The 12,949-nt window shown below is 39.4% G+C and overlaps 1 protein-coding gene across 1 annotated transcript in view; it reads left to right on the top strand.

Moving 5' to 3' along the window:
- KIZ (kizuna centrosomal protein) overlaps positions 1-12,949 on the top strand; it is a 55,999-nt gene that overhangs the window by 2,485 nt on the left and 40,565 nt on the right. Inside the window, exons 2-4 of the mRNA XM_019474420.1 lie at positions 5,153-5,215; positions 6,710-6,863; positions 12,463-12,555. Coding sequence (XP_019329965.1) covers positions 5,153-5,215; positions 6,710-6,863; positions 12,463-12,555 — 310 coding nt within the window. The remainder of the gene's footprint in view (positions 1-5,152; positions 5,216-6,709; positions 6,864-12,462; positions 12,556-12,949) is intronic.

Here is a 12,949-nt window from a genome sequence, read left to right on the forward strand (position 1 = left end):
GGGGGGATAGTCCAGGGTCCCCAGCAGCGTCTGGGACAGGGCGCTTCTGTCACCTCCTTCTGCTTTATCGTCTTCTTTCGGCTGATCGTGTGCCGGGGTGGGGGGAGGATACCTAAAGCTAGCGCGTCGGTAACAGCCGGCTCCCGTGTTTTCAGTCATTCCGCTGTGTGGCTTCTGTATTAGCGTGCTGGGTGAGCTCTGAAGGCGCTGTAGACCTGGCACTGCTTGTCTGAGAAGTTCTCCCGAAGCGCTTCTGGCAATGCGTACGAAATTACTTGTTACTTTAAGCGAGCAAGCAAATGATATAGATGCTGACGTTTCGGAGCTGGCCGGTTGATGAATGGACAGGTACAGGTGTTTCTCCTACAGGCACCTCTTTAATCTTTAAAAAAAGTTATTTTAGGCGTTTCAGTTTGTGGGCGCTTTGGGGCGGGTCTGACTTTCAGGAAAAAGGCAAGTGTACGTGGTGATGCCAGCTTTCTGAAGGGGCTTTGGCCTGAGGGATCTCAATCACCGGCGCGTTCCTCTGAAGCTGTGCGCAATTAGTGATGCTCCCGGCCTGTTACTCACTGCAGTAACCACAGTAACTGGTGTCAATTAGCACTTTTCTTTTTCTGGCCAGAGGAAGTCTCTTGAGATCATTTATGGTATACTGTCATGAAGTTGCTTTTTAAGCAGTACCTGCTCTTCTAATACAGAAGACTTTGATTTCTGGGTCTCATGCTAGCATCTCAAACATACAGTATTAGCAGAAATAGTAACACCATGGCTGTGAGAATCTAAACTTGCACGTAGATAGTGCTTTTACAAAAATGCCGTGTATATCTTCACTAATATCCTGTTCTGGCCTGGAAGACCCCTGGCAAACAAAACAGGAATAACTTGCTGTTTAAAAGACTGGGTAAGAGTATACAAAGTATACTTCTATTGTATAGAAATTATTAAAGATGTGGGCCCTAGATAGGGAAGACACTTTATCTAAATTGCGGCGTTAGAAAATGAAGGGAGAGGGCAGATTAAAATCTGAGCGTTCTAGACTGCATGCTGCTTTAAACTATGTCTTTGTGTGCAGATATCCCTCGTGTTAGGAGTAGAGTTGTCTTGTGCTTCCCAAGAGCCTGATCTGCATGAAGTTGGGTCACCTCTTTCGTAGCTTCTCTGTTGTCTGAGCTAGGGCTGAGCTCACACTGCACAAATGGACTACCCCTCTTCAGCTCCTCTGAAACCTCTGGGAACGTAGTACATCTCAGATGTCAGCTCCTCTGTCTAATTCAGTTGCACCAAAAGATTCAAGAGTTATTTGGGGAAGGGGAGTTACAGGCGGGCAGACAGCATGATTGCATAAGGTTGTGCTTCCTTTGGAGACCCAGCTTAACAGGTCTGTGGTAGTAAATAGACCTTTTCTGCCTGGCGCTCTTCTGTTGTATGTACTTTAAAATATAAAATAAAAGATGTATTTGCACTTGGTGGTGTTGACAAACAAGGAGTAGTTTTTATGCCGGACTGCAAGTTGTATGCTGCTGTTGCTTCCGGGAGTGGTGCTGCAGAGGCAGTTGCCTCTTCAGAATTTCTCGAAGTGATACCTTTTATCTAAACAACTTTTTAAAGTGTAAAATATAAAAACTTTTGTTAAATCAGTGGAGCATTTCAGCTTTTTAAGTCCCACTTTGGAATTTTGCACTGATCTAATTTCAAGTCGCCTGTTCTAAGACCTGAAGTACCCGACGGCTGTTTCACTCCTGACTGCAGTCCTGCTTTCAGTTCGCAGTTGTGCTTAGGCAAACAACGAGCCACTACTATTAAGCCGTATGTGCAAGAGCTTGAATATGGCGAGGAAGCTGCTGCTTGGTTATGTCCCCCATCTGACTTGGTGAACTAAAAGGGAGTTGTCATGAATATTTCTTTTCCACCTGTTCTCATAAATATCTTTTTTCTTTAGATCTCTAAGTGCTGAGGTGCTTGAGAAATTAGCCACCAGATATTAAGCTTCTGATAAATAGTCAGCATGGACTGCCTTCAGACTTGTGCAAAAAACCCCATAACTGTACCTTAAGTTACGTGTTAGACTTTATTGGCCATATTTTATTTCCTAATGCTGGTACTTTGTCCAATCTAAATATAAAGATTACTGCATGCGTAGGTCTCTGTACGCAGGTCAGTGGTATCTGTGTTGCGTGCAAAATTATAAAGAGTTGGGTTTGAGGTGTCTAAGATAATAAGTGAAATGGGGCAGAGAGTTTACCTTCTGTGTTTTATCCAGACCTGACCATGTTCTGATTAATCAGCACTTAGTCTTCAGTGGTTGCTGGTGAGAAAGGCAGTGTTTGAGTGGTGTGGGCGATGAAGTAAATGAATTATATCGTAAAGTGCTGTACTTAACACTGTGACTAACTTTGCAGTTAGCGTTGCTTTTCAGACAGTGAGGCCAGATGCTTCGCACTAAGGGTGATTTGCAGTAAACGTGTACAAATACTGAGATGTCCTGAACAGATGTGAACCAGGTAGGATTATTAGTTTCAGAAATATCTGCTGGTATCAGTTGTATGTCGAAGATGGTGCTAAACAGGCCCCCTCTAAGCCGCCCAGGGGACCGGCGCAGTTGGCTAAGGGCTTGAGCAGGCTCTGGCCAGGCTCCAGGCTAGTAAGGTGGATGCAGCTCGGTGCTCAACAGTTGATCTAATGTCAGACTGGTGTAGAAAAACAACTGTAAAAATAACATTTCTTACTTTTATGGGAAGACTGCATTGTGCCCAAGTGTTGCGCAATTTTCTATGTACTTATCTCAACAGGGTATCATGACAGGAGTACTGTTGTTCCTACATTACGGATGCAGAACTGGAGCACAAAGAGACTAAGGCCTGGTATCTCAAAAAAAATATTGAGGCATCTTAGTCCTGCTGGTTTAAATGGGAGGTGAGGGATCAAATATCACTACAGATCGATGCCTGGTGAAATGCCGGAGATTAGAGAGAGCTTGTGGCTGACCAGGGAATTTAATTCTGCTCTCAAATCCCAAACTAACCCTCTTTCTCTGTAGACTGAAGATTCAGGGTTGTTTGAAAATGAGCCACCTGGATCCTTTAAAAAGTTCTGAAGTGTGCTATTTTTGCCCATTTAAGAAAAAAGTTGATAGCTGACTGTTTGCACCATTTTAACCTAATGCAAAACTGCGTGAACAAATAGAAGTTTCAGGCCGAGAGCTTTGTTTTTCATGTAAAAAAAGGAGGTGGTGGTGCAACGGAGGGGCCAGAATGATCCTTGTGCTGCTTCGAGCTTCACTTCTGTCACTGACACAAAGAAACTGTGCTAGAACCTTGCCAGAACCTGGGCAAGCAAATCTACAAGTAAAGTCTTGATTGCCTCTAATTCAGTGCTTGGACAGAGCTGCGTTGCAAAACGCCACGAGCTGTGCGGTGACCATTTTAGGCATCCATAATGATGATACTCAAATGCTGAGATGCTCTTACCTGATGTTTCTTATACCACTTTGTCTTGGCTTGAGAAGACCTTACTTAATGTGCTGTCTAAATAGCTGTAACAGACTAATTAAGGGGATACTGGGGAACCACGCTGGCAAAAAGGAAACGATCTTTCAGGAGCTAAGGAATGTGATGTGCTACCTGTGGTATCAGAGAATGAGAAATAGGATTGGAGCCAATGGCTGTCCGCATCCATCGGCTTTTACATCCATCAGGATATCAGTGTTCTTCATTGAGTCATGAAAATTACTTCTAGAAGTGTAAAAACAAGATCTTGAAATCTGCTTTTGCGTAGCTGTCCATCATGTAAAAGGAAATTGAAAGGATGAGATCCCAGATGAAGCGTGGCTTTTAAATTGCATACATGACATGAAAACCTAATCTTGTTTCAGGCAGTGGCAGGATCAGATGGGTAAAATGGATGCCTTGATCTCTGACTGAGAAGCAGAAAGGGTTTTTTTCCTTGCTTTCCTCTGTGCAGGGCAACTGGGAGGAGGCAAATGTGTGTGGCTATGACATGGACGCGTTTGTAGGGTAGTGCACAAATCCACAGATAAGCATGCCTAGCCATATGGGTGCATGCAATCTCATGTATCTGCCCGTATCACTTGCATATGTACAGCCTTCCTGGCTAATAAGAATTTGATACTATTTTTTAATAAGCAACTTGGGGTACTTGCTTTGATTGTTGCAGGGTTTGTAATGTGAATCTACTGGAAGCCTCTGTCTTATCAATTGATTTTTTTTTTCCACTCATGGGATGGTTGCTCATCTTCAGATGCAATTTGTAATTATTAAATAATATCAGCTTTACTCTTTTCTCTTCCTGACAATAGATTCTCTTTGAAATAGATTGTAGGTGAGGTATGGAGTTTGTTCTTAAGCAGTCTGATCATTCCCGTGGGCCTATACCCTTGCATTGCTTTTGGCAGGTACAGATGGCCTCACAGCATTTTCACAACCATAAATATTTTTGGTGGTTACTTACATCTGTTACCCTTTAAGTTCTGGCAGGTAGCGCTAGCGTATCTCTAGATGTACTTGGCTTTAATGCATAAGTGTGAAATATGTACTTGATTTTAAGTTCAAATTGTTAAATAAAATACTTGGATAGCACGTTGGGTCTGTAAGCCGGGAAAGAGTTGGGATTTTCTGGAAATCTATTTTAACGTGTTGATACATTCCTATGGGAAGTTCTGGGGAGCTGTCCATTTGAGCGAGTTCAGATAAGTATTTCCTGCATTGAAAGTGGCGTGCTCTGGGACTTGGAGTGGGGAAGAAAGGGAGATACGAGCTCGTGAACTGCCGGTCTCAGGGCTTAGAGCCCTTCCTGGGGCTGCTGGAGAAGGGACTTGAAACAGCAGCTTAAGCTGGGCAGAAGTCTCTGGCTATTTTGGTGGGTGTTGTGTGGATATATACATGTTTAGGCATCTTTTCCCTTTAAAACAAACTAGCTCTTGTTCCAATGAGGAACAAAGAGAGAAGTAAAAGCTTTGAGGTTTTTTTTTGTGATGAGTTTGGCTGGCAGATCAATCTGTAAGGCTACCAATCTAGCGAAAATGTGCTCTTTGCTCTGAAAAGTTTATGCTCTGTGAAATGCTTTATTTCTTGCATTTTGAGAATTTAAATTGTGAGATAGTTTTATCTTACTGTGTTGTTTGTTTTTCTTTCAGTGAAGCCAAAAGGCTGGAATTGGAAAGAAAACTGATGGAATACAGAAGGTCTGACGCATACCTGTAAGCCTATTTAAAAGCTTCTTATAGGTTATTTTATTTTAGTTACAAAGACTTCAGTATCATGGAATGCTTTTAGAATGTTATCTTGAAGGTTTTTTTATAACAATACATTTATATTCATATGTTAAGTATAATGTAAGATTCGTGTCTCTAAGTTATTGATGAAATACCTTCAGCAATAACATAACTGCCTTATTCTCTTAATACTGAAATGTTATTATCTTAGTAATAGCTAACATGCAAGTTGGTTTTATGCAAATTTTGCAAAATCACTGTAGCATAGTTTGTGCTAGAAAGTCCTAGGGTCTTAGATAAAGTCTGAAAGTTTTAGGAAGTCCTAGAGGATATTCTACGTTCTGGTCCTGCTCCTTGGATTGTTTCTGTGTTATCTATTTAATGTAAATTGGATATACAGTCTGTACAAAAAAAAAACCCACCCAAACCCTAAACAACAAAACCAAAGCAAAAAAAACCCCAACCAACAACAACAGAGGGCTGAAGTGTCTCATCCAGTGTTCCTTTCCTAAAATGTGTTTCGAGCTCATAGAGTTGACTTTTCTGTCTTGGCTAAAGGGACTGAGGGCTAGGTGCAATAATGGCCAATCCCTTAGGAAATCCTCTTCTGAAAGAGGGCCTTTAGATTAGAAAATGAATATGTAAATTTAAGAAGAAAAAGCCTGAATGGGTGGGGAAACATCGCATGTACTTTGTTTTCTGTTTTTATTTGATTTATTTTAATCTAACAGTTTTTGAGCTGAAGTTTCTCTGAAAATATTGGCAGCTTGGGGGATTTAGGTTGCAATTTCACTACTGATTTAAGCAGACCTCTAGGCAGATCGAGACCAAAAGATGCTCCTGACTGCCCTTGGTTCACATTTTCCCTTTGTTGGCACTAATGCTTGTGTGGCTGCCTTGTCATCAGATAAGAAAATAGGTCTGGCTGAAAATGAATCTGGTTTTTGGGTGGGTGAGAACTGGTTTAGATGGATTTTCAGCTGGATTACTCTTGGCCTAATCTGCCATGTGGCTACATAGCAGATAGTACTGGCACAAAAAAGAAAGGCTTGGAGTGAGATGCCCCTTTTGGTGGCAGCATGGATTTAGGTTGGCTTAAAGCAGTTGTGAAACCGCAGCTTTAATGTTACAATTTGTATGACTTTCAGAGCACATTTGTCTAAATATGATTTTCATTTTGATTTAATGTGAGATGACTAAACCATAATCCATTTAAAACAAATTTACAAGTGTTTTTTTAATATACTTATCCTTTTGAACACCAAAACCCCTGTTTAAATCTGAAGTTATATAGGAGACATCCTGTCAGTTGTGTAACGTAGCTTTGGACAGTTGTGCAGAAGAATGTCTACTCCCTTTTGGGGGGCTGGGGGAGCAGCTTCTACATAAGTGTTAGTATGTATGTGTCTGAAGAAAAGTGATTGGAATAGATGTGTTTGTTTTCATGCTCTTTATGTACAGTTTCTTTTTCCCCTATAGAATGAAACTAAAATACATGAAGCTGAAAAAATACTTGAAAGAAATAGATGAACGACAAAAAGGAGCTATTCTGCGAAACCAGACCTTTTTAAAGGAATTTGACCAATTTGAAGCTCATATGAGAACTTCAAGCACAGAGATGATTCAGAAGATGGAAGTAACTTTCTATAAGACTTAATATGTTAGTGTTTACTGTTATTACAGGGTTGTTAAATTGGTTTTGTCTGAGTATTACGCACATCAAGACTTCAGATGTTGGTGAAACCTCATATGTTTTGGAGTGCTTAAAGTGGTAATGTTTGGGAATTTGAAATGAACCCAAACTCTGCTAATATATGATGTAATAGACCCTACTGTAGCTGCAGAAGTAGTCAGCAACACTTTACTGTAGACTAAATGTAGAGTTCTGTGAAGTGCCGTGTGCTTCTGAGTCTCTTGGAAGCGAGGGAGAACTGAGATTAAAAAAAATGTGGAAATGGATCATGTGTTTGGAGTGTTAGTGGTAAGATAATAAACCAGCAGTATCTAGGTTAGGAGAAAAAGGCGACTTGAATTGTAGTATTTTCATAAAGACTTTGTTATAAAACTGTATTTTAGTAAGGCTTTTATTACTTAAACACCCAAATACAATTTGTGGAATGCATTTCAGGACATATTTTTAATTTTGCTGGTGTGAACACCCTAAATAGCCATAGTTAGTCTTGCCCATGCTTATTGCTCCACTTCATCAGCGGAGAAGGTGTAAGAGTAAATAACTTCTGTTATAACAAATCACTGTTTGAACTATCTGGACTAAAGCTGAGCTAAAATGAGGTCACACTTAGTTCTATTACTGAACAGTCAACTAGCAATACTTGAACAGTGGTAAGAGAAAAAACTAGTTCCTCCAGCATCCTGTTGCATCACTCAGATCTTTGCTTTTGGTAACATTTTTGCACGTACTCACAGATTTGACTCACGTGCCTTCAGAGTTGGAAATTTTGAACTTTTCTTCTGGGCTATTTAAGTAAATAAAGTAAAGCCCAAGGAGTATTTCATCCCCTTGTATACTTGAACTGCGCGTCATAACTGACATGGTAGGAGTGTGGTAGTACCAAATGACTACTTTAAAAGAGCCAATACCCAATAGAATATACTTCTTGCTGTCTTCTTTGTAGCATCTTTGTTATCAAAGACGACCGCAAACGTGCTGCTTTTCCTTTCTCCACTCATAGCCTTGACTGCTGTCAGCTCAAGGGTCCGCTCTTGCAAAAGGGGTCTTATTGCTGACTTCACTGAACGTCGTCAGTTTGAGAACTCGTGCTGGGATGAATTAGCCTTATGAAAGAGGTTGTCGAACTAATACATGCCCGTTCTGTTTTTAAATGACTAATTTCTTAAAAATTACCGCAACAGGTAGAAAATATGCATGGCCATTACATTTTAAATGGAAGAATAAAAGCTCTCATGAGGACAAATGAAAGTGACCATTCAACAACTATATTAGCCACCCTCTGCCATTTGTTTTGCCTGTTTCAATTGTTTTGGTCTCTGTCGAACTAATACATGCCTGTTCTGTTTTTAAATGACTAATTTCTTAAAAATTACCGCAACAGGTAGAAAATATGCATGGCCATTACATTTTAAATGGAAGAATAAAAGCTCTCATGAGGACAAATGAAAGTGACCATTCAACAACTATATTAGCCACCCTCTGCCATTTGTTTTGCCTGTTTCAATTGTTTTGGTCTCTAATTCTGGTTGTGGAAACAGTTGTCAAAAGTCAGCTTGACTCTGCAGTGTTTTCTTTTTGGAGAAAAGTATTTGCCTTCTGGCAAGCCCCTACTCCCTGTGATGACAAGGACTGATAATGAAATGGGGATTTCTGTGCCTCCAGTATGTAGTCAATCTACCTTAATATCTTAAAACAGTATGGGAGGAAAAAAAAAAGTTGTGGAAGTAAAAAAAGCATTTATAGTCGTTTCATTTGTGTTGAGATAAAAAGATCAGTTACCACTAGGCCTGAATTGCTATGATTTTTTTCTCGCGCTGAAGTAAAATTTGATGATTATCTTAATTTTCCAGTCTTTCAGACCCTCGTTTGCAAATGTGAACAGACTTTTTGCTTTTCCTTTTTAGCCCTATTGGGGTAAATGGCTTCAGTCTTTTTCTTACGGTTATGTATCAGTAATGCCATTGTAGGTTGAATAGTTATATTAGTGTTGCTTTTTTTATAATTAGTGCAGAAGTAAGATGAAACTCTTCTATACTAGTAAAGAGATTTCCGCATGTCTTACCTTAATGTTTGAAACAAACTTGATCAGGATCCATATTTAAGGTTATATAACAGACAGGATTTTTTTTAATCGTAACTCATGACTGAAGTACTTTCAATTTAATAGGCTACTATAAGAAACAGCCAAGCTTTGAGGGTTTTTGAATCCGTTATTAATATGTTGTCTTGCTATTCCCTGAAGACAATTTGGGATGTTGCAAAGTGATATAGATTGGTAATGATCTCAGATTTAAAAAAATAAAATTGTGACGTGCTCATGCCACTAATATATGGAGTTAGATTTTTGAGGAGGTAAAAACTGGGAGGGAAATGTGTTTATATCTGCTTTCTAAGAGCAGTAGCATTCTTCAGAAGTATTTGGTAGGGGCTATTTCTGTCCCTCTGCCACTCCCCTTTTTTAACTTGCTGGAAGAAAGGAGGGAAGGAAACAAATTAGTTGAGGCATTTTAAGCCCTATGATGTGGTACTGACATAACGCTTATTTTTGTGTGGCTGTCTAAACTCAGCTGTGATTGTTTTTTATTCCTCTGAAATGCAGTTTGAATTAAAACAGGAACAGTGTTCTCAGTGTACTGTTTTCCTCCCTCTCTCTTCTGTTCAGGGGCGCACACAGCTTGATCTGAGACAGTAAAACTTAGACTCTGATCCTCTTAAAAGGAGGTGTCTAAAAAGCCTGGGTCCAGAAAATGTGGAGGTGTAGCAGCACCCTTGGATGACAGTGGTACGGGACTGAAAGGAAAGTGTGGGGTGGCTGGGGTCCTCAGACACAGCAAGTATGTGAGAAGAAATACATAAGCACTTCTGAAAAAAGCTGAGAGGAGGAGAGAATCAGACTGCAACATAAAAACAGGGGGAGCGGAAGGGGAAAAAATACAAAATTATGTAGAAGTTCAAAAACAAACGAACAAACCTTACTTTAAAATATTTTTTTAAACTTTTCTCTTAATATGCTCTGGAAACACTGCACTAGGAAGCGTTATTAGAGCTGAGCCTGAAGTAGGGATGTAGAAGCAGTAATGTACTTTTTTTTTTTTCCTACTGTCTGGTTTGGCTTTCACTAGCTGCATCACAGTAAAGGGTGAGAAACCATTTGCATGCAGTTTTATGTTAGAAAAATTCCTTTCGGTAGATAAATGTATGACCTGAAGTGTGAGCCTTTGTCCTTTCTAAAAATCTTTGGTCCTTTAACTATGGATGTTAATGCAGTGTCTAGTCCTTTTTGGATCCTCATAAGCTTTTTGTCAAATCAGTATAATGTGACAACAAGCCCTATATGGTAATTTTGTACTGTGGCTAAAAAAACAACCAACCAAAAAACCACCCCCAAACTTTATTGGTTTTAAATTAGTTGTCTTTGATTTCATTGAAAATCTCCTTGCTTTTTTTTAATTAACAACAACAACTAGCTGGCTCCAGACAACTCTCCCCATATTAGCTGTAACTTGCAATGTATTGACCCTGCCTTCTGTTGTTCATATTAAAATAAATAGCCCCAATCTTTGCTTTTCTCTGCTCATGTGGAAGATTTTTATGCATGGTATTTGAGATGGGGTGATGAGACCCGTTCGTGTTGATTAACACTCCCTCTGAAATGCCAGTAGGCTTGCATGTACGTTTCCTATTTGGGAGGTGCTGTCCTTGACTTCAGGGTACAGAGCAGGTGATTCTGGGGGGGTGGTTAGCTGATCTCCCTGCCTTTGGAAGTAAGGAGGGTCTCTGGAAAAGATGCAGCTATCTCTTATGGTGGCAATCAATTTCCACTCCAATAAACCAATGGGCTGGCTAACATCCCATGGTTGCATACCCACATTAATAAATTCCTCGCACAACTGTAGCCCAGCTAGTGCCTGGTAATTCTTCTAAGCCTGTTGGGTCTGGTGACGTTCACAGAGCATCTTTTCCTTGCTTCAGCTTAGTAACATATAGTTTACAGACTGTCCCTGGGGGTGTGTGCGTGTTCCTCCCCTCCCCTCCTTTTTTTTTTTTTAAATTTTATTTAAAGCAGAGCAGGACCAGGGGGTATGTTGTGATGCTAGGTTTCCCCTGTTGTTTTTAAGGATTTTTTTTTTTCTGAGCAATCCTAATACACACCAGTTGGACTAGTGGTAGGTTGTTACAACATACTGGTGTGAGTCACAGTTGTGCCATGGGTTTATCTGCACGCAGGGTTTTCGTTCATTGCTTCCATTTTGATGTTTCTATGCCATCTATTTTATTTTTGCCAGGTTAGGCTTATTTTTCTGAGCTGTTGAACAAAGCACAGATTACATATCCTCTATGTTGCAGTTATGAAAAGCCCCCTTGTTGTGGATTGCGTAAGAATTATGGAGCATGTAATCATTTAATCTATCATGGAAGTACACAGAAAGAAATTATTACTATTTTCTTTTTTTTCATAGAGAGAGAATGCCCTTTAGGAGTGCTTTATCATAACTATGTGCATAGTTTATTATGTGGCTGTAACTGATGAAACTTCTTTTGTTTCTGAAAGATTAACTTTTTTTTTCCCCCTGTGTTTGTGTATCTGCAACTTGCTCAGAAATTTTTGGGAGTATAAGTAAATTCACTTAAGCTTTCAGGAAAATCCAGTAGTTACATTTAAGTTTATTTTGAGCATCTTTAATTCTCATGTGGTTAGCTTTTGTTTCTTAAAATTTCACGTTTACAGTTTTACGAACAGCTTCTATTACCTGGGAGATAGCAGACTTGCTGAATGCACCATTGGAGTGAAGTGCAGAGCTGGTTAAGTTAATTGTTTTAAAGATTTATTTTCATGCATATTACCTGATGCAGAATAGGTATTGAAGTGCTTTCATTCAGGGCCGATGTAACTTGTTATTGGGGTTTACAATTACTAACAAACAGGATTAATTATAGGTGCTGCATCTGCTTGGCTTTTAAGCAGTAGTCCTACTATGAATGCATTACATTTGGTCAATTAAACAATGTAGTGGAGGTGAAGGCGGTTTATGCAGTTGTTTTAGTAACACTACAGCAAGTTGCCTTTCATGCTGGTTGCTCTTTATAACATCTGCCATATATTTTTTCCTTATAATAGCTTAATGAGTTGTAAGATGATGTATGTAAAACAAATACAAATTCTAAAGCTCATTTCATCCCAAAGCAGTGGAGTCATTGTCTGGATACAGCAGAAATAATTTGGTGTTACAAATACTAGTTGTTGACTCAAATTTATTTCTTCCCAAGTTATTACTATTTTGTAGGATTCTAAATTACGTGAATGAATAAATGTGTATTAAAAACCTGCAGGAGATTGTGTACAGGCCACGTCATTTGTTCAGGGGAGTGGAAAAATTAGGAGAAAATGGGATTTCTGGCTTTTAAAATATAGTCCAAGTAAAAAATGCTGCTAGGACATTACATTTAAAAGTGCACAATTTGCAAAGTAATATTTGTTGATTTGTGGTGGGGTTTTTTTTGGCCTTCAATTTTATGTAATGGATTTCTTCACATTTAGGCATGGTATGGAAGAGAAATTAAAAGCGTGTTATCACTTCAAGAGGGTAACTTGTCAGCAGAAGGTGACAAGGAAGAAGAATACAACGAGCAGGTAATGTGAAAGAAGTGGGGGGGAAATGTGTTTTATTACACTGATGTGCTTTCCTCTGAGCTGCTGCGTGAAGAGGCAGGCATTGCTAAGCAGTCTTTGCGTGGGGATTTTTGTTGTGGCATTTGTAGTGTGAAATATTGCTAGTTGTTGCTCAAATTTATTTCTTCCCAAGTTATTACTATTTTGTAGGATTCTAAATTACGTGAATGAATAAATGTGTATTAAAAACCTGCAGGAGATTGTGTACAGGCCACGTCATTTGTTCAGGGGAGTGGAAAAATTAGGAGAAAATGGGATTTCTGGCTTTTAAAATATAGTCCAAGTAAAAAATGCTGCTAGGACATTACATTTAAAAGTGCACAATTTGCAAAGTAATATTTGTTGATTTGTGGTG

The sequence above is a fragment of the Aptenodytes forsteri genome, unplaced genomic scaffold (assembly GCF_000699145.1).
Source record: "Aptenodytes forsteri isolate BGI_AS27 unplaced genomic scaffold, ASM69914v1 Scaffold185, whole genome shotgun sequence".
In the NCBI taxonomy this organism is placed as follows: Eukaryota; Metazoa; Chordata; class Aves; order Sphenisciformes; family Spheniscidae; genus Aptenodytes; species Aptenodytes forsteri.